The 23,210-nt window shown below is 35.6% G+C and overlaps 1 protein-coding gene across 1 annotated transcript in view; it reads right to left on the bottom strand.

The window, feature by feature from the left end:
* Positions 1–9,558: 9,558 nt before the first annotated feature.
* LOC129575193 (toll-like receptor 6) overlaps positions 9,559–23,210 on the bottom strand; it is a 34,841-nt gene continuing 21,189 nt past the window's right edge. The window contains exon 2 of the mRNA XM_055458214.1: positions 9,559–14,658. Within this exon, the coding sequence (XP_055314189.1) occupies positions 12,589–14,658 (2,070 nt within the window). The 3' untranslated portion in view covers positions 9,559–12,588. The remainder of the gene's footprint in view (positions 14,659–23,210) is intronic.

Below are 23,210 nucleotides of genomic sequence, written 5' to 3'. Positions count from 1 at the left end.
TATTGGAAATTGCAATGGGTTTGTGGGCAGTAGGTTGTTGTTGTTGTAATCCTGACTGCCCACAAACCCATTGCAATTTCCAATACTTGGCAATTAAATCCATCGGTCTGATATACTAAAACTAAGACTAGATATTCCAAGCTTCATCATGTATTCGGATATTTGAACCTTTAATCGCCCCAGATCAAATGGCAGTTGTCAATACTCAAAAATCGAAATTCCTTAAATTATGCCATGGTAGAGACAATGCAAATAGATATGCAGATTTGTTTACAAACAACAAAAAAATAAACAAAACAAAAATCTCCATTACTAATGTATTGGCAATGTAAAACTAAATGGCGAACATTTTCGTTTCTGCACATTTCTTATGGACTATATATACGATGTAGTGACACAGTGGCAGACTTGTTCACAAATATCGGTAAATGAACAAAACAAAAATCTCATTCCTGCGATGAAAAGCTGGCTGCCAACACAACAGCCGATGTCTCGTTTATGTAATACGAATGCGTCAGAACAACACAGCGCATGAAAAATATCGGATAAATTTATTTGATTTTCGAAATTTATATAAATAAATTTATCTGCAACCAACCTCTGAAAAAACCCAAAATCTAAAGAAAAATCCGCGATAAATCTGCTCAAAAATGATCTGAGAAGATTGAGAAGATCTACTCATGCGATTTTAAGGTCCTGGGGGGAAGAAGGGGAGAAATGACCCCCTAAGCGTCCCTGATCTTCAAAGAAACTTTCGATCGGCTATCCAATGGCATCATTAGTTATTTCAATTTACCTTCAATTTTGGTCGAAAATCACGTCTTGTCGAAATTTGACCTAAATGGGGTTATTTCAACCCCTGGGGCTACTCCGCCCACATATTTTCGAATCTATTTCCGATGCCGATTCCAATGCACCAAACAGATTTTGGATTGCTCTCAATTTCAGCGAGAAATCGATCAGTTTAGAAAAAAACGGCATTTAGTGTCAGAATTTATGGTTGTGATTCTTCAAAGAAAAATCAATGTTTAATTCCAATTAACGAATTAGCTGAATTGTTTTGATTCAATTCAGCATGGGTAAAATACATGTTTACAATGTGTATTCACAAATGGGTTTTCTTCGCCTCTCAAAATTTTCGGGATGAACGTTAAGAGTACCACTTTCTACATGAAAAATTGTGATATCTATAGATTCTGAGTCAGAGGCTCTGCAGAATTTCTGTAATAGTCTGATCTCCTTGATCTTGACCCCTGGCGTTTTTTGACCTCCAACGAAATTTTTGGACCCATCGACATTTTTCGACTTATGTTTAAAAAGTGAGGACCTTTTTTAGGCCTTCACTTTTGTTCCGAATTTTTTGTTTGAATTTCTGTTCTGACCCTATTTGAAATTTTTGGTGTCAGAATCTATGGTGATAACACATGGCGGAAGTTGTTTTATAATTCGACTACTGCTAAAAAATTAAACGGATCATTTCTTTATTTTACGTAAAATTAAAGGTTCGGTACAGCATATTCTCTTTCTGTTTTCCCTATTTATCGTATGTTCATTTTAATTTATCGTATGTTCATTTTTCATGAGTCTCGTAAAAAATTAACAGAATAGTGAAAGACAGAACATGAAAACCATGAAGAAAAGAATTATTGAGAAAAATAGAACAAAACCGTTATACGGTAAGAGTTAAGAGTGAATGAAATCTTTTCAAACGAATCAGAAAATTGACGGATGGCTCCCTTCTAGGTTGATTGTTATTATTTGGTTATGGTCGCACTGTGCTATACTCTTTCACATTGTAAGATATTTTATAATATTCTTAGTCCGTGGAGTCGTCTGGCTCGATTATATTCAATTGGAAACTCTATTATATATTTTTTATAGCTCAAAATGAATCAAGACCAAACTTTCTACGGAAAAAAATATTCGCATTAACGAACCAAATATGAAACTCGAAGACGGATTTATATATACACTTGTAACTTTCAAGTTGAAAGTTTTCGTGTGCTGCTGTTTGATTGGGCATTCATAAGAACTTTTTGCTTCACCATCTACTTCACAACAAACAGACAATTTTATTTTGTCCGCATTTTGCTGGGCAATATAATTTGGAAAGTTTCATTCATTTCGTTTTGGTGAATCACGTATCGTTTCCAATCGAAAATTCTCTTGAAATGTGAATTTCTTCATGTTTTCAAAAAACACAAGAAAATGATTGACACAAAAGAAAAACATGTGACTCTTGTGTTTCAATTGACAATCCTTATGCCCAAATATTTTCATAACTGGAATAAGACGAGAGTGTTGCTCGTTCGTCAAAATGTTCATAGAATTTAAATCAGTGTAGAAATAATTTGTGATTCTAGCCGAGAAAAAAAACTGATTTCTATCTGAAAAGAAGTTGTAAGTTTTTGTTTGACTTTCTTTGGTTCTTTTCACTCTTATGTGTGTGTACGTGAAATTTTCTTCAATCGATGCTAGTCACTTTACCATGTGCTTATGTTTTTATACACAGAGACCTCAGTTCCTCGAAATCAATCCACGCGCATCTCTTTTCGAGTGCTTGTTCAATTTGAGTAGACACTTATCCGATGGCGAACAATCCCTTCCAAATAAACCAAAAAAAAATGACACAAAAAACGCAACTATAAAAATACTCAAATTAACAAATATGGAATCGCGTAAACCTATGGGCTTTCATGTATATACCATCCAAGAAATATACACCATAGATGACAGTCATACGAAATATTCACAATACTGGCAAAATATGCACCATATTCACGGAATATACACGATATTCATGAAATATACACCTCATATTCACGATCGGTAACAAAGATTCAACATTGCCGTAAACACATATTTTTTACATGCTGCGTATATTCTGTGAATATGGTGAGTATTTTTTGTGAATATATACACGATATATACGGATTATATGCAATATTCACGAAATATTCACACAAATACGAATGTATATTTTGACTTAAAAGCCCCTAGGCGTAAACATATTGAAATCTTTGAATGCACAGGAAGAAAAATAAAAACATTTAGAAAATTTTGATGTTGAAATAAACAAATATGAGTCATCTTAAACGAACAACGATTGGACTTTTGTTGACTTAGCTCATGTGATTTGTTAGAAATGTACTGCGGATGAAAATTTCCAATATAAATAAATGCAAGGAATTCCGACTTAAATTACATATCCTTGCGTGTTTGATCGGAGACAGTAACAAGGGCAAAACAAAGGAAGACTTACTTCTAGTGGGAAAACATTTAATTTAGATGCGGTTTGGTACAATTGTTACATTGTTCCCTAGAGGCTGCAAGAAAAGAGGGGTATATCACTTTTTTCATGAACGACGCTATTTTCGATCGATTGTTTTTATTTAGAATTCTCTGGGAGGTTTATCTCCTCTTGCTAAAGAATAAATCGAATTTCTTTTAGAATCCTGTTGTAATGATTAATGAAAGACACAATATTTTTTTTCCTTCAATTTTTACATACATATTTCATAGTTACGGTGGGAGAAAATGTATTTTCACAGTGAAAATATTCGTTTTGAATTGTGTGGTAATATATTAATGTGATATATCTATAAGTTAGATGCTAACGTGATAATTGCGTTGACGATGCCTAACGCCCCACACATAACATTTTTTTCATATCTCATGTGCGTCATTTACACAAACTTCGATTCTTATTCCATCTGTTGCAACATCCCTGTGCCATAGCAAAGGAAACATCAAGCAGTTTTGGGTGTATTTTTTGTTCGGGGACTGACATTTGGTCGAATGTGCTGGTTGTCGACACTAAATGCATTCTAACCAAGCGAACCAACTTGAATTTATTCAGAACAAAAACCACACATTTTATATGAGCCATCTCTCTTCAAACCGTAATAATACATGGTAAAGATACAAACATTTGGACTGAAACAGAGATAAAAACGTACAAATGCAAGAACAACAACAACGTACAAAAATATTTGATAATTAATGCACAATAATTTTTCTGTTTTCCGTCGGCCGGTGCTATCGCTGATTGAGCTATGTGCATGTATCATAGGCTGCTATTTGGGGTGTCTCTATATTCATAGATCTGCATCGCTAATTTAGTTTGTTTTATATTTTAACTTACACATTTTTATTTGTTTGGTTTCATTACTCTAGAGAGATGTTAGGCTTTATGTTTTATTTAGTCTCTTCGTTTCTAATTCAATGGCTGATGATAGGCTAAACAAAAAACACGCAACGGTTTGCGTTTTCTAAAACAAAATAACAGTGACGACAACGAAGTGAAAAAACTTTATCATATATTAGCCCTTAACAGTATGTCTCTAGATGCGTTGTTCAACTCCCGTCTCAGTTTCCCACTCTCTGCCATTGCTGTGTTTTCTTCACAATTCTCTTACTCCACACTGAAATTCAATTTGAATGAAAATTGAATAGAAAAAAAAGAATCAAATGAATCGTTGCTAACAAGTTTTAGAATTAGTCAGTAACAAATAGTTACATTTCCCTGGCCTGCATTCGATTATTCCCCGTGAGCCACCATTCTCATGATCATTTCACGGTATTTATTGATATTCAGTTTGATTTTGTTCTATTTCTGTATTTCTGTATTTCTGTCTTCCTTTTACCACTCTCGGGCTTTTCTATGGATCTAAAAACAGAACAAAAAATGAACACTATAATTATTCAGGTTGAATAATCTTCAGTTGAACACACAACAACCTTTTTTTATGTTTGTAACCGTAATGGCTTCGCCACTATATTCTTGTTATTATCGACCATTTATTCACCTTTAGTTTCGATCTTTAGTTTCGATTTTTCTTTTAGTATATTCGGAAATGACTGTGATTGAAAATCGTGTTCACGTAAATTTTCGGGAGCCATTCTAAAACGAGGATTTTAATTGAATATATCAACTAAAAATCGTAACGAAACGACCGAACGTAGAAGTGTGATTCGAAGTCGGATATTACGATTCCAGGGTATTTAAAATAAATAGTTTTGAATGCTCTTGTGATACTTTCAATTTCCCTTTCGTTGCAATGTCACAATTTCGTAGCAAATGATAGTACCACCCACACATTCGACCTCCATCTTCGGTTATTCGTTATCATTAGCATGCTAGCTTTTTTACTCTAGATTTTGCGTTCAGATAAATTTGAACTATTTTTTCGCTGGTGCTGATTCCATTTTACAGCTGAACGCGTGCATTGTTTTGGTGCACTATATATATTAAGTTATTTGTAGAATGAAAATTGAGCACGGTTCTGTGTATGAGTGTTTGCTTTTTTTTCACTTAAACTGTGTTTCATGTCATTATTTTCAATCTAATTTATCACCAGTACAAAATCTTTCAGAATCTCTGTTCTAATCACTTTAGCTGCATTTATAGCGTTTTTTTTTCTATTCCAGCACCAAGCGTTGTTGTTATGTTACTTCTGCGTGTCTACGATTTGACGTCGACGACAACGCTTTGTTACATACGAATCGGAATTCATACGTAGTGAGCCTGAGTGAGCCAGCCAGCAAGCAAGCGCGATTTCAGGGATTAAATGTTACGATATATTGTATGTGTGTACGCTGTGCACGGTGTCTCGCGTAAATAGATCTTGATTGTGCGTTTGGGCACTCTGTTTTACTTTTTGTGTTTGTTCCAGTCATGTAACCCGAGTATACGTTTCGTTTCGTTTCTTTTCTTTTCCTTTTTCGTACATCTCTTTTTTTGTATTCAATCGCTATATTGCTCCTTTTGTGTCGGCTGTTGGAAATTTCGCCGTTGTTGTTTTTGTTGTAGCCCGTTTTTTTATATAGTTGTCTTGGCTGTCGTTCGTCTTTTGTTTATATTCTTTTCGATAAAATTTATTTTCTCTTCGTTGAAATAGAACTCGTTTGATACACCGTGATTTCGTACGGATGGATCATTTTCAATTTCTGTCGTTGTCTCCGTCGATTTCTAGTAAATCAATGCCCCCCTTGCGCACACTTTTTCCAAGGTATTTGTTTACGAAATCGTTTTGCCTCCAATAGATTCGTTATTTTTCATTCTGCTTCTTGCTCATCTCCCAATCTCTCGACAACTCAGCTAGTGTGTCTGTTCTTTGGTTTCTAACCTCTCGCTCATAGCTTATGCGTTTTCTGGTTTTGTCAAATAATTGAGGATTTTATTTTTCTTTTTTTTTCAATTTTCTGTTCTTTATCCTCAGTATACGTCTCGTGTTATTTTTGGAAACATGAAATTTAAGGTTCGTTTTTTTTCCTTCATTCTTGATATTCGGTCGCCACAACGACGAGATAAATGCGATTAATGAGAGATAAATTATTATGGTTTACTGTCATTTCGTTCCTTTTTTCAGTTGTTTCAACTCCGCTTTATCTCGTTTTGTTAAGCAAATGCCTATCCACGTTAAGAACTTTTCGTGCGCAAGCACGAAGAATAGATCAATTTTTCGTCTGCGACAAATTACAAATTTCAAATTACTTCTCCTCTGTCGATTTTGTTCATAAGTTTATTTGCTGTCATATGATGAAATTATTAATTAAAAATGGGGTCGCACCTGTTCGCATCAATTCTTTGCAGATGGATTTATTTGTTTTTCAAGCACCAATAAATTTCCTGCATTTCATTTCATATTTTCTATTTCAAATTTACGATAACGGAACAGTGGCGGTTAGGTACTGAAACCATCTTTCTTTTAATTATTGATCGATGTTTTGTAACATCAGTTCACTATGTGTATATGGAAAGAAACCAAAAGATAGCGTAGGCCGTGTCAATTTAAACCAAGTTCACAATAGAGTCTGAACCTACAATGCCAATTTCAACGGAAAATCTCATTGAAATATGAAGAACAGAGCATAAAGGATTCAAAGTGTATCCAGAATAAATGTTATGAATCAAAAATTAAAATTTTAAAAAAATATTAAAGAAGAGGCGAAATCCCCTTAAGTAGAAACTGGCGCCATTATTTCGAATTGCATGTAGTGGCAAGAAATGTAAACACTTTAGGGTTTAAACTTCTTTAAATGAAATAATAATTTTGTATTGGGTGTGTGCATAATTAATGTCGATTTTTCACCAGATGACATAACTAGTACTATATCACATCGGCCAATGTTGTTAAAGTACTGTCTACTCTTATGTTAAAGTACTGTCGAAATACTATCTTTTTTAGTATGTTCCATTTTTCTGAAATTCAAAATAATCATCTTTTTCTCACCCTGTAATTGTAGATCGACGAGTCAAAAAGTGAAAAAAAGATTATTTTTGTATCGGGTACTGATTATGAAGAATGAGCTCTTTTCGATAGACTCAAGCATAAAAAACCATATTTTGATCGTTGCTCTATGTCATTATAGAGGGCACCGCAATCAATCAATCGAAAATGGATGATTTGCCATGTATGCGGGTGGGGAAGATACGAGTAGTTTGGAGCGAAATGTAATACAGAAAAGTTGCGCGGAAAAATGTCAACAGTTTACTATACAGTTATCTATATAGCTATCCCTTTTATCCCAAATGTTAGATTTGATCGTTCTCGACAATAACTAATCGTTACATATACCAATTTCCGACAGCAGAATCGAAAAATTTGCATTATACCCCGAAAAATTGGTTTTCCGAGGCACAATTTTTGAGCGAATTTTCACCGAAAATGTCAAAAATTTCTAAGAAGCAGTTGAATCCTAATACCTGCATTCTTTTTTTGAAAAAAAAATCGACATTTTTAATGCACACACACAATAATAAGAGAAACAACTACACATGGGGATTTTGCATTTTGTTCTACGTATTTTGCGCGCAACTGATGCAAATTACGAAATAATTGTCTTGCCAATAACTGCCAGTTTCAGTTGTTTTGCCGATTTTAGTAGTTCTCCTACTATTTTAGAGGATTTTCTTCAGCTAATACGAGAAAAGAAAGAAATAGGGAGAGAGAATACCACATCAAATTTAGTGGAAGTGAAGAAAAAAGTTAATCTTTCTAATAGTTTGTGCATACCCATTCTTTCCTTTTCATATGCATGCGTGTATGTGTGCTATTTTTTCACTTCTATTTTCAATGCGATTCAAATTAACGCTTCTTGATACTCATTTTTTCATATTCTTCTTCAAAATCTGCTTCCATTTTGCGTAGGTTGATAAATAGCCGTGAGCAAAGCACGAAAAACACAAACCTGCTTCAAAAACGACCAACTGATGTAGTAGCAAAAACAGAAGAAACACGATAGAAGAAATGTGCAAAAAAATCGTCGAAATATTTCGATTCCAAGCATTTCTTCGAACCCAATTCAATATATTCCATATACCAAATATTTCAAATCCAGGGCATCCCTACGAATACCCTGGCGTAAGTATCCCGATGAATTCGGTGAAATCGGTACAAAAGTGAAAGCAAAAGTATAAAATTTAATTTAAAAATATATTACACCATTCGGTGCAGAGCACAATTTTTTGGTAATTTGACTTGGTGCTTGATGGTGCTCAATAGCCCGAGTGCTTGTTCATAAAATTTTTGTCCTGCATGGCTATAGCCATGAGTATACTCTTGGTGCGAATTTTATTGAGCTCAAAACAGGTCCATCCTCACATCAAATTGTTAGAAACAAATATTTTAATGTATTCGGGAAAAACTGACAAGAAAAAAAGGACGACGCATAACTTTTCGACCAGCCAAAATTATGTTGCCGCTCAGTAACCGTGAAAAAGTTAAATTAGTTAACGTGATTTTATTTTCACACTGCATAAAAAATAACCTTATTGCTGTGCGGTGGGCATCCTACTGAAAATAGGTATGCAAATAGGACCTTTATTTTGAAGGAGAGAGTTTTTTTCGGCTGCATTTCAATTCGCTCGACGTTCAAATAGATTTAACTTACCGTCTATGCATTGAGGCGTTCCGATTTCAAAACCAGTGTTGTTCATCTTACCATGACCATGAATGCATGAAAAAGCAGGTCAAACCACGCGATAAAAGTAACTAGGCAACAATTCTCAGTGCCGTTTGAAAATTTGCTTGGATGGCTATGTGCAAGCTAACCTCTGTACATAATTTGTAATATAATTAAAAGAGATTTACAATATATGAACGAAACCGAACCGAATGATCTTTTATGTGGTTGGAAATGAACCGTGCAATAAAATGAACAAGTCGAATGATGTGAATAAGAGCGATTATTAAAGATTGTTTCTTCTCTTTTATGTATCGACCAAGTTATTGGTTGTGATGAAAAGAACAAAATTCCTCAAAACAGTTCGTCATGAATTGTTTGTATTCGCAAAGGAATTTTTTTTTGTCATTTGACATCGAACTGCTTCGATTCACTGTTGAGCCAAAAATGGATTTGAAACTTTTGGGCAATAGCTAAATTGTTTGACGTAAAATTTAAATTTAATGATACAAACCTCGACGAGACCCACCTATTGATGTGGGTTTCCAATTGCAAACCTGATTTCAGCCTACTTAGAATGTGGCCATCACCAACGAATAAAGCTGTTGAAATTGGCATTCGAAACAAAATGGAAGGGAAACACACCAGTTATTTGAATTGAATTAAGGAAAATAAATAAATTTTTATTATCGGTTCGTAAATAATATATTACATTTATGATTTATTCATATAGAGACTTCTTTCTATCATTTCAGTTTGATCATAAAATTCTTGGCTAAATTTGATTTCTATGTGATTGTGTGGTATATGCTAATGTGTCGGAACAGATGAACTCGAACCTGACAACAATACATCTGGATTTTTGTATTTATTCTGACTTCTGACATTATTCTAAAAACCGAATCCCATTTTCCTTATTCTTGCAAAAGAAAATTTCCAATTGAATTCCGCATAGAAATTCGTCGAAAAAAATCAATTGGTCATAAATTCAAAATTGCATAAATTATTATCAAAACCGTTTCATTAACACCTAAAAACGTACGCTCAATTACTGCGGACACCAAATCTTAAAATGCTCTCTTGTTGATAGAGGACAACTGGAATTGGTATGTCACATTAGATAGATAATTAGTAGTTTGTAATTTTATCAATGAATCAATTAACAGAGATGTCCGTACGACGTACGTTTTATGTAAAAGTGAATTTATCTGCTAAAGATGCAACGTTTCGTGCATTCATTGTGAACATGGAATGAATGTTCTAGTTCAGTTCATATTTATGTATCTCTTTGAAGAATTGGATGTAGGCGTAAAACTCAGTGCGTTGATTCCCCTGCCATTCTGACCACTCTAAACGAATGTAGTGACAATCAGCGACTGTATTCAATTGGTAAGAACAATTACAATTTAATCCAAAAAAATGCATGGTTCCCGTATAAATTAGAAGAAATGGGCATCTCTTTTTCAGAGCGGATGAAGATATCAAACAATACAAGACAATGGATTCGGAAGCGGTTCGTGTTGCATTTACACGGTTGGTGTGCGAAACTTCTGATTTTTACCATTTCTCTCCAGTCGTTCGTTTCGTCGCACTTTTCAGAAGTGTATGTATAAAATGAATGTGTTTTTTTAATGAATATGGAATAGAATGGCATGCATATGTATAATTTCAATGTAGTAATTTGTTTGTAAATAGATAATCAGATCGTTAACATGTGTTATTCACTAATATAAAAATGTGATAAACCTTTCCGGATGGGTTTACGTTTGCTTACGTCATGTTTCAGTATGAATGTATAATATGTTTGTGTGAGGAATGAGAGCGTGAATCTTTCTTGCGGTTGCTTTAGTTTGATGATGAGTGTTGCGAAATTCAACAGTTTTTTTTTATAATTCTTAATTAATATTGATGCTATGCTGTCGATGAAATGTTTTTTTCTTCTTCTTTCGGCAGATCAAAATTGATTTAATTCTCTTTATCTCACCTTTTCTATTGGGTTTCTTTTCTCATCGATCTTCATTCGAACGGGCAGTGGTTAAGGAATATCGAATTCTTTCTTTATATTTTGTGTGTATGTGTATTGACATTGGATGTGCTTTAGACATCGTCGTGGCTGTGTTATCGACCCCGCATGTTATTTATGACATTCGATTGTTTGCTATTATGTTATCAATTATATAATGAATAGTTGATAGTTTTCTTGTTTGTTTTTTCTTTGATTTGTTTTATTGTATTTACCACACAAACATTTATTTTTTTGTTTAAGAGTGAACATTCAGTTATTTGTAATTGGTTGCGCATTGGCTCTTACACGCAACACAATTTATTGTTTTCAATTCAAAAAGTACAAGTGCATTATTCAAAGATGATCATCAATTTATCCCATTCATATACCGCAATACTTGTGCTCCATCCATTTTACAATTGCGTGTTCTCTTCAGCAACTTTTTTATACATATTTTTCAGTTATTCAAGACTAGATTATGTTTATGCAAGTGTCATAATCAAGTATGCTTGCTGTTTGTGTACCATTGTTTTTACCTTTGTTGGGCCACGTTTCATTGTGAAATCGAGAAATTCATCTAAGTTGTGGTGCTATACTAAAAAATGAAGAAAAATAAAATAAAAATAAATCAAGACACAACTAAAAACTGTGTCATAAGTCCCATTTAAAACGACCATTTTTTTCGATTTCTCTTTATCGTATATAATAAGTATACGTACTTTTTTATTCAACATTTCTGCAGATCAATTCAAAAAAAATTAGGCGTTATAATAATCTGTTATCTCTGTTACTTTTCGCATTCATTGCAAATAATAATCTAGGAAATAATAACAAGATAGAATATTTTACAATCAGATAAATTATCTTAAGAAAAATTATCTCACAAACCGACCATTAGCTTCGCAACAGATACATGTCAGCTCGTCACCAAAGAGATGGTGTGTTATTTTCATGGCGTTTTGTGCTACTTTCCTCATATTTAATCATAAATTCCTAGGATTTAATTAGTCTTTTTGTTGTTTTTTATTACATCTACTTTAGAGGATTCAATTTTATTGCAATTAAATTTCATTTCACTTAACATTGAACGATTAATTATTGAAATGATTACACAACAATTTGCGCATCAATTGTTTATGCAATTGAATTTGGCTGGTACTTTTTACTTCTTTGTGACGAGTACTTAAAACTGTGTCGTTTTGTAGTTTTACTTATGTGCGGGTGATAGATATCGATCAGAATAATCTTAAATAATATTTATGATTTCTTTGAAGGTGTTTGTTTAAATCGAAATAAATTCTATATTGACATAGTTCATTTTATCATTTCATCGTTTTAAATATAATCGAGTATTTACAATTTATGTTTCATTTTGAATGTTGAAAAAACATTTTTGAATAAAAAAGAATTGGGTATTCATTCATAGGATAATTTATTACTTAAAATTCTAGCTAATCTTGTTATGGAAAATGCATCACGTCGTGCCGAGGTAAATGTGTGTATGTGTGTGTGTACGTATGCAACGGGTGCTTGATCATTGCATTCGATGCCATCTACCCCAGACTCTTTTCACATTCCACTTAATTTCATTTTATAGGTATTTAAAAAAAATCCTTTTTAATTTCTGTTTTGTTTTTTAGTATTTGCATTCGAGTTTTCAATAACTGATCCTAAAACTAAGCCCACATCGCTTGCGGTAATCGCCTGTCGAGCGTACAATTTAAATCACATTTGTTGTTGCAGCATTCTTCGTCATTGCAACAATTGCTAGCACAAATGCTGTTGTTAGCACTGGTATTGTAGCTGTTTGGTTCGGCCAGACTGAGTGGTAAATTTTGATTTGATACAATATTATTGCCGATAATACCTGTACTTGCGCTGCTATTACTGCTCTGATGATGGTGATGTTTAGATGGATGTTTGCCACTATTGCTGCTGGCCCCGCTGTTATTGGTGTTAGAGTCATACTCGTCTTTACAGTTCGTGGGCACCGCGTATTCGTGGTGGTGGTGGTGTGATTTGCCGCCCGGCAAGACGGGCGGTGGCAATGGTCGACGCTCGTTTGTGCTGTAGCAATTGACTGCTTCGTATTTGTCGCGATTAGCGGACGTCGCACCGTAGCCTATACTACTGGCTGCTACACAATCGTTTATCGTTGCATAATTATTACAGTCTAAATTAGTTAAATGTCTACCGTAATCGGTATGATGACGTTGGGCTGTATTGTAGTTTTGTGCGGCTGTTGCATAAATGTTGACCGCTGATCGTTTGGCTAGACCGTTATTCTTGCGAATTTGTGGCATGGCAAGGCGTAACTTTTGCCAAAACTTTTTATCATCCCATTCGATGCAAGTATTGGTTCGTAAATACATACGCATATCGGCGTCGATGTCCCGACGGGGTAAATTGCCGTAAAGAACGAATATTAATTTTCTTCGTCGTTTGAGCACTTCGTGAATGGCACTTTTGACCTCAAACCGAGACCATTCGTTGTACAAGAAATTCCGCGACAGCACGAGAATGGCACGTTTTGAACTCTCTACCGCTTCAATCATCGTATCAGCAATGTAGGTATTTGCGTTGAAGTCGCGATAGTGCAGGCACATTCTGTATCCAACGTCATTTTCCAATGTGTTTGCCAAAATTTGGTTAACAAAGTGTTCGTCTTGCAAACTGTAGGCGATGTAGGCATCATACAAGCGATCCTTATCGTAATCGTCGACGAAAGCCGCCGACTTGTAGCACATGGTCATGGGAAGACAATGAGTATGAGCCCAGAGTTTTAGCTCATTGCGATAGCAGAACATTCCAATGATCAGGCCGAAGAAAGCGACAAATGCGCACGTAGCCGCTAGCAAGAGTGGCAATAAATTTTCAATGTCTTGCGGCCTTACAATCGTCGATACACCGTCTTTGAGTGTGCATTTTGAGCCATTTTTATCTTTAAGCACGCTCGTTAAATTGTTATAAATGCAGGCAATGCGACTCGAGTCGATGATTTTCTCCGTATTTGTTTGCAGGTAATTGCGAAAACGGTGCAAGTAATTGCATTCGCATGACCACATATTGTCAGCCAATGCGATTTCCACGAGATACGGATTCAGTGTAAGCTGCCATATTTCAAAGTGTACCAATTTGTTGTTGTCCAAACGAAGCACTTCAAGTTTACGTAATTCGGCAAACGTTCGGTTTCCAATGAACGAGATGCGATTATTCTGCAAATACAATTCGCGTAAATTCTCCAGTGCACTAAGCTCCTGGCCCTGCAACCGTAAAATTCTATTATCCTCGAGATGCAGTGTGGTCAGCTTTTTAAGTCCATGGAATGTCGTGTTGTAGATCACTTGAATGTTTGAATTGTTTGCGTACAACACTTTGAGGTTCTTGCGACCGATGAAACTGTGTTCACTAAGCTCACCAAAGTCGTTGCCATCAATGTACAATTCCGTCGTATCCATTGGGATGTTGGTTGGCATTTCGGCGTATCCGGCTGCTGAGCATTCGACGACGTTCGTTGACCAAGATTGATCATGGAAGCAAGTACAGTTGGCTGGGCACGTCATTTCACAATCACATGCATCGAAGTCGCAACAATGACACAACGCAAAACAATGCGTTTTATAAGTGCAAAGGAAATGCACCGGTTCGGCGTCGATTAATGGTATAAACGAACGATCACGATTGTGCAACAGCTTACAGTAGATTGTCTCCAAGTCCATGATGTGTGGATATTGACGAGATTCAACCTGAAATGAAGGAAAAGAAAAGTGTTAAATAAAGTCTTCGACAAAAAGATACAAAAATATATTTTCGTTCCTGCCTCACAGGCAATTTACAACGTGTAAACATGCCATCCAATACAATTTTTATCGAAACACGGGCAAGTGCTCAAACCAAAATGCCACAAAGTAGCAGATCAATAAATAATAATCCAAACGTACGGATCTGATTGAACAAGCGCAAGCACAGCCACATTCGAGCGATATTTTTAGAATAGAAGAGAAAATAGCGAAACATGGGAGCGAAAATCGTTGAAATGAAAATCTGTTTTTGTATGTTTGGTTTGAGTCGTCGGATATCTATCGGTTAACCTCATCCCAATTGTGAATATAAAGCAAGTTGATATAGTGAACTCCTTATACAATATCCTGGATAGCAAGACCATTGCGCACATAATCATATTTACAGGAGATACAAAATTATGCAATAACGTTAGCAAAAAATTAATGCATTCGGTTCACATGCTGCGTTAGCCGTGGAACACGGCACAAATATCAAACAGTCTCCAATGCTTCAGGTATCGGGTTGAGAGCGACACTTTTTTATTTTGAAACGATGGTCTTGTTGCGAGCCAGCACAGAATCAGTGCTGAATTTTTCGATCTCATCGGAACTATGCTCATATTCACGAAACCACTAGAGAATGTGGTTTATTATTTCCATGAGTTTTTTTTCTTCTCATTGCTGCTTTATGCCGTTGCTTCTCCGTGACGGAGATGATGGAAGTCACATATAATATAGTTTTGTGTATATACGACGATGGGTACCTTAGTACCTTAGTATCGGTTTCGACGGTCTATGTATTTGTGTATGTATGTCACTTCAGCTTATGCAAACACCAACCGAGTGCGGTTGCCATAAATGCTGCAAGTTACTTTGACATTTTCCAACTATGTGGTTTTGTATATGATTTTCCCGTTTTATTGGAGCATTGAGTGTGATGACAACCGTTCAACCAATAGATACAAGATACCTGATGGGAATGATGGAACCAGACTTTGAGTGTCGCAACAAATAAAGGACATTCACATTTTCAGCATGATATAAAATGAGTCTTTGGTTGGTAAATTGAATCACTGCACAAAACATATTTTACAGCTAGGAAAATTGATGCTGGTTATTGAGATCGAATATTCTCTATGGTGGTCACAGTATACTACGATAACAGGCGGTATGAATTAAGGCATAAGAATTATGTTGTGCACGTAAATCTTGTATGTTTCGTACTTTAGCGGCTATTTATTTATTTACACCTTTATATACGTTTGGATGTATTCACTTTTGGAAGATATGAAGCTCATATGCTCAATGTCAATTTCAATTCCATTTGTATATTTTCCGGTGAACGTCAACAGTAGCACCATTGTATGTTGAAGAACTCTCTTGAAATATACGTGTACATATATATAGCTGTTACAATGTCTAGTAGTGCTGTTAATTCTGTTACACTCCTTATACAATATCCTGGATAGCAAGACCTAAGAATTGCTGCTTTTTTGTTTTGTTTTTGTAACGGAAAAAATATTTTAATTTATTTATTTCCTATGGTTGTACTTTTTTCACTCCTATCCGGGTCATAAGATTGGTTCTATACTTCAGCATCCACAAAAGCACATTGTTCTACCAATGGATATTTACATTTTTGACGCATAATAATGCGTCCATACTACATGAGTTCGCATACATAAAACTGAAGCAAATGATGCGACAGAGAAAAACACAATTCTGTTTACCTACATGTTTTGTGGAAATTCTATTGTATTTCGAACACTCACACGAATAATCCAACACATCCAGGCATTCTTCGAGCCATGTGAGAGTGTGAGAGTGAAGAAAAAGGAGAAAGAGCGAACATAAAGTGGAGCGCATGTAAACATTTTCACATTTTCTGAAACCATAGACAGAAATATGTGTGCGGAATTTTTTTCGTTTACGCATCACAGCATTAAAATAAATGCTTGAGTGTCGCACTCAAAAATTCCGCATAAAGGAATTCACTAGAGAAAAAGTTTTGAGCCCAAATATAATTCTTCATATTTTGCTGGGTAGCAGAGTGGCATACCAATCGATATCTTCAATAAATATCATTTCATGGTATTTTTTGCTTGCATGCCACTTAAACTAGGCTAAGAAAATGGATATGGAACTTTCTTGTTGTCATTTTTCCTATAGTTTTGCTGTTTCTCAATGATATTTTAGTTAGATTTGACTTTTAGTAGCTCGTAATATATGTGAACGAATGACCCAAATGAACGGTACAGATTATTCACTTTGAATCACCAAATAAATTAGTCAATTCAGTTTGTTAAGGTTCTTATCGAATTTGTCTCGAGCAAATAAAGTCAATTAATCAAATATTTCAGATGAACCATGTTGTGGCTGACACAGTATTACGTATAAGTAAATGAGTAAACCCACAAAAAATAATATATCCAACCGACCCGATACTGAGCCGAATCGATCGGAAATTGTGGAAATAGAAGACGCCAAATTGCACTGAGTAGTCGAAAAACGGATGAATAAGTATCTAAGATTGAAATTAATCTTTCAGCAGCGTTTGAACGCACACGTGCGTGGGCACTGGTGACTAAATAGTGTGTACTTAACTGCATAGACAGATACGAATATTATCGATCTGCAAACGCCTCCATTCACACTTGTTTTTCATCCGAAGCATTTGCTGTTATTCTTCTCATTGTCACCACAATGCCGTTATATATGTGTTTGTACGAATAAAATTTTCCGACACTTTTTTTACTGTCGTCTGTGTGGCGTATGTATTTGTGGCGTTTCCTACTCTAAGTACATTTTCCATATCATTTAACTATTGGTTTCGTGCTGTCCTTGTTCAACACCACCAACAAAGACCCATGTGTTTACTAATGTTTTTTTTTGCGTTTGAATCATAAAAATAGTTTATATGCCTGAGCATAAATTTTTATTTTAATATATTGCATCGTGACAAGCCCATGATATGGTAGAAATCGTGTCTGTGTATCTATTGTCTGCGTTATCTTTTCGTGCAAGCCGTATGCATGCGTCCCCATGGTTTTTTATTTCCGAATGACGCAGTGTACGCATGAGAAATCGTGTGTTCATAGCGGCAACTATAAATTTTTTCTATAGGTTGCAGCGAACGAGAGATATACTTTTTTAAATGAGTCAAGGGCGACAATTTTTAGTGAAACCAAGTGTTATGAATAGAATTCGAGAAAGTAAAGTGTAAAAAATGCAAATATTATTGGTTTTTTTTCTCTCGAATGTCAAGATATTTGGTAGATAGAACGAGAGAGATAAAGAGTGTGTGCTGTCTTGTCTGTCATACGAACGAGCAATCATATATTATTTTTTCGATAAGATCATTTTCGTTTTAGCAATCAGTATTTTGGCACCAGCGAATTTACTCGACTTGGGACGAGTTAAAACCATTAAATTATCTCGTTTTCTTTTATTGTGAATGCTGTGACGCATAACCATATCATTCGCTGGTTTGCTCGTTCATTCGTTCATTCGTTCGTTCTTTCAAGTACTTCATAGCATTTTGCTAGTGGGAAACGCACACACAGTTCTTCTTCCTTCTTCATCTCAATTTATCGTTTTGTTTGCAAATCGACATTGCTGCTTATTTGTTTTGTTTTTGTCTTCTTTTGCTTTATGTGCTACGATTCCTTAGCGTTTTGATCATTCAATTCTGAAGTATTAATGTTCGTTCTATAACCATGACTCTACGCATCTCTCTATCTATATCTTAATGATATGAAATGAATGGAACCGTTTGTAACCGCTTTCAATACATTTTTGGGTTACTATATGCTCAGATGCCTGATTTCATACCGTAATTCCACACCGGTACGTTGCGATATATGAAGAAATATATGGATGTATGTGAGTGGAAATTGGCATTTCTCTGCTTGATTTTTCGCCATTTAACTTCACTCAGGATACAATAGTAACATCAAGCAAAAAAACAACGAAAGAAGGAAGAAAAAAGTCATTCATTTCATTTATTCGCTCTTGTTCGTTCCACATGAAGACTCAATGGGTTTGCTCGTGTATGTATGTGAATGTGCATCATGCGAGTGTTTGCTCGTGCAAATTTATGGATATAAATATTTTAGCAATGAAACGAGAAAATTGTATATTATAAAAGCGAATGTTTGCCAAACAATTTGTTTCAGATCAATGTTCTCGTGAGTTCTGTCTTCATACTGTTTTCTGCTTTCGGTTTATTGACGTAACACGTCGACTACTCTTGGCTCAATATTTAGTGCTTTGTGATCCAGCGGCAGCCGTTTCTGTTAATGCTGATGCTCATAAAATACGGATGTTTGTACGCGAGAACGCACTACATTCGTATTCACATTGTATGGATTATTGTGCGAACGCAAAAAAACGACGAACATGAAGAGACGGAGAAAAACAACCCAGCTATTGTTATGAAGGCGCGCAAGCAAAATACACAAAAAAGTTAAACGCTAGGCATTGACATCACCGCACAAAGATTTCGACCTTATTTCATTTTTTTTTGTGCATCATTACAACTGCTCAATCCATTGGATGAATGCGTTGCTGCTAATCTAATATTCTGTCTGTTATACCAATTTTATAAATAAATTCTTCGTGGTATTTTACACAGTTTGATGGACTTCAATGAATATTTGTATTCGGTTCATCCTCCAACTTCTTAGATTGGAGAGGCTCAAAAACGGTGTTCCACGGAGCTCCATAAATGCTCCAAAAGTGTTCCAACGAGTTCCAACGATGTTTCAACGTAATGTACTTTTTTGAACGCGACATTTTTATGTCACATTGTTGTTTTCTGTGTGATCTATTTGTGGTAATTTCAAAAGCGGTGTTGTTTGTTATTCGGTGATGAAAATTACAAGTTAATTAAGGGGCTCACTTTCGCGGTATGTTTCGAGAAGACAAAAATCAGTACAATTTTCTTTTGTTATTCGTATGCAGATATACGTAATACTTTCGTGCGCTGAAAATTGAAACTTCTGATGAAATATCCCATATGGCAGTTGAAGCGAGTTGATGGAAGCAAATGACCGACAACATTTGACCAAAGATATTTGGCATAGCTTTGATTTAGCTCGACCACGGTTTAAAAAAAGTTGCTTATTTAAAAATTGTTTCGGCTGGAATGGGACTTTTATGGGGCCGCTTCTTTGATGAAACAAATTACACCTTACATTGTTTGATATATGCCGATATTATTTTAAGCAGAAAAAGTCAAATGATTTAAGTGCCACTCATTTACAGCAATTGCCCTTGTGAACGAAGCAGCAAAGAATTCAAGCATAGCTCCACATAATTTTACCATGCCGCATTATATCAACCACAAAATACTGGTGTATTCGACAGTTCAAACAGTTCAAAATTGTTGTTTTATGCTGCGAAAAATGGAACATGTTAAAAGTAATAATAAAAAAAGGACAAAGAATATTGTCAACAATTTAAATTACGACGTAGCCATTACTTTGGAATTTTGTTGTAGTTGCATCAAGAACGATACTGCTGTATGTTGTACCATAGCCAAGAGTTGGAAACATGTTTTTGTGCGCCTTTGTCTACGCTTTGGAATTTCATCATAAATCAAGCAATCAGCTCGTCATAGTTTGCACACGGCTCAGAATTACTGAGAAAGAAATAACAACGACGGAAAGACGAATGAGTGCAGCTCAGATGCGCTTCAAAATATAACAAAAGATTCAATTGAAATGGAACTAACCACAGCATGAAGTATCATAAATATCGCAGACACAATTAAGCTTCTTAGTAAACTAGAGAAAATGAGTTTGATCATCGTTTGCATTGCAATTTATGCTCTTCGTTGGGTTTTCTTCCCTTTATACAATTAATAATTAAAACTTTTATAATGACACACTGCGAAACGGATTACCCGTGTTAGTATCAATCGATGGATCTGGTGGACTGATAGAAAAAAGGGTCAGCAACTGTGTGTAAATAAGCTTGTTATTGATTGGATATGTATTGATCTGATGGTTTTACTACACATTATTGTTATCCACGAACATTCACGATTGACGTGTGATGTGTGACGTTGACGCGTGTTGAAACAAATCGATTATAAGTTATGCTCTGAAGATGCTTTTTTTATTGATGCGCGATGCCGACAAATCATTTGGGGTCTACACAAAAGGAAGGAATGAGAGGACCGATTAACAGGTGTGCCATTTTAATGCAATGTGTTAGGCAGAAGTGAGCGTGAAATTATCCCTACAGCTCCCCTTGAATTTACTTCCAGTAGATGTACCTTATGGTGGCCGGTAAATCGTAAGTCCAGTTTATAATTTCAGTCATTTTCCTGCACGTTGCGATTTAATTGAATTCGATTAATTTCTCCCGATTGAGTCAAAGGAAAAAATGAAGTTTGTACGTGTGCAATGTAGCAGTATTCAGAGAAGAAAATATAATAAAATACGAATACGGATCACGCATGCCGAGACCCGGCACAAACTGACCGTCTGACAAACTGTATAGTCCCATACAAATACATTTGCGAACAATTTTCGCCGAAAAATAATTTCCATCTTGCTTTTACTCTTAACTTGAACAACCAAACTGAAAGAGAATGGAACATATTAACACCTCAAAAAGATGATACAAAAATGTATTTATGTTGCAAAAGTCCATTGAATCGAAAAGTTATTCATTTGACTTATAAAAAATGGTAACAACAATGATAATTAGCGATAGATAGCCGAAAAGCAACGAGTATGGGTATAAAGTAAAATAAATATGGAATGGAGGCGCGAAGAAAAATGGTATGTTTTAAGAACAAAAAAAACTTTTCGAATAAAATTTTGTACGGAAGAAGGAAATAGGTGTTAATATTTAGTGTGGCGACGAGTCACCGGGAATTGTGTATGAAATAGAAATGATAAAAGAGTGGGAATAACAGGACTTGCTATGGATGTATATTATATATAAAGTGCTGTTTCAGATGTCCATGTTTTTCAAAATGAGACTAACACGAATCGAAAACGAAGTATCAAGGGCAATAACTAACTATGACGGCACGAAATCCAAGCTTATGGTTATAAAAAATATCCTGAGAACAGAAAAGTCTTTGGCATTTCGTTTGCAGGGATTCGTACATTGGGGCTGGTGTGCATAACGTGCATGGTGCAAGTCCATAACCATAAATTTTGGTACACTTTAATTGCACACATATTTAACGAGTTAGTTGGCATAGGGAAGTTTTTATGCAAGCCAACGAAATAAGCGCATTTTCAATACTATGCAATGGAATCTTCGCATTCAATTTTCAACATTCTTCCATTGATGTTGCAAACAAATACCTCACACCGGTTTTTATTAATCCGTAGAGCAGAAGCACAAACCCATGTCTAATTTTTTCACCAGACGGCGATTTTCTAACTGAATTCAAATGAGCGTCGAACGCCAAGCATTGGTTGGTTGGTTGGTTGATTATTTCACTGGCTGGCTACTGACTGGTTGGCGACAACTAAAATTTTGACATTGCTGGGAGTCACATCGCCGGCTCACTTCATCGACCGAGTAGCAAGTGCAGCTTACACAGTGCACAAACACAATACACAGCATGTTTTTCACATTTACTGTATTTGTCCACTAAGCACGTCGCATCTGTTTGTCTGTTTGCAATTGTGCAGTGTTGGCTGTTGGTGATGTACTAGTATCCTTTACTTCAATTCTATTGGGTCTGGGAATTAATCGTGTCGATTTTTCAAAAGATGGCGTAACTTTGCATGGTTGTATCGGGCAATACTTTTTTCTTTTTCACATGAGTGGTCTAGTGTCAAACTACAAAAATCATCATCTATCATTTCATCGAAGTTTGGATAAACATTTTTTTTTGCGCCTTAAATATGTCAAATTTTGTACCGAAAAAGCAACATTTCCCGCAAGCATTAATTTTTTGCTTTCATTTGAAGAAAACTGCGGCTGAAGCGCATCGAATGTTGGTGGAAGCCTATGGTGAGCATGCTCCATCGGAACGTACATGTGAACGGTGGTTTTCACGGTTCAAAAGTGGTGATTTTAGCACGGAAGACAAGGAACGTCCCGGCCAGCCAAAAAAGTTTGACGATGCGGAATTGGAGGCATTGCTCGATGAAGATTCGAGTCAAACTCAAGATGAGCTTGCCAGAGCATTGAATGTTGACCGAAGCACTGTTGGATATCGTTTAAGGGCCCTTGGTTTCATTCGCAAGTTGTCAAATTGGGTACCACATGAATTGACGCCAGCGCAAGCTGAAAGGCGTTTAGTGAATTGCGAAATGCTGCTCGCAAGGCACAAAAAAAGAGGTTTTCTGTATCGAATTGTCACTGGTGACGAAAAATGGATTCATTACGATAACCCCAAGCGCAAAGCATCGTATGTTAAGCCCGGCCAACCAGCAACATCACAGCCAAAACAAGAAATTCACGGCGACAAGGTAATGCTGTCTATTTGGTGGGATGAGGAGGGAGTGGTGTATTATGAGCTGCTGAGAAGTGGTCAAACC

The sequence above is a fragment of the Sitodiplosis mosellana genome, unplaced genomic scaffold (genome assembly GCF_009176505.1).
Source record: "Sitodiplosis mosellana isolate CC-2019 unplaced genomic scaffold, AAFC_SMos_1.0 Smas_scaffold_6166, whole genome shotgun sequence".
Lineage (NCBI taxonomy): Eukaryota > Metazoa > Arthropoda > Insecta > Diptera > Cecidomyiidae > Sitodiplosis > Sitodiplosis mosellana.
Note: the sequence above shows the minus strand (reverse complement) of the source record. Positions and strands in the feature narration are given on the sequence as shown.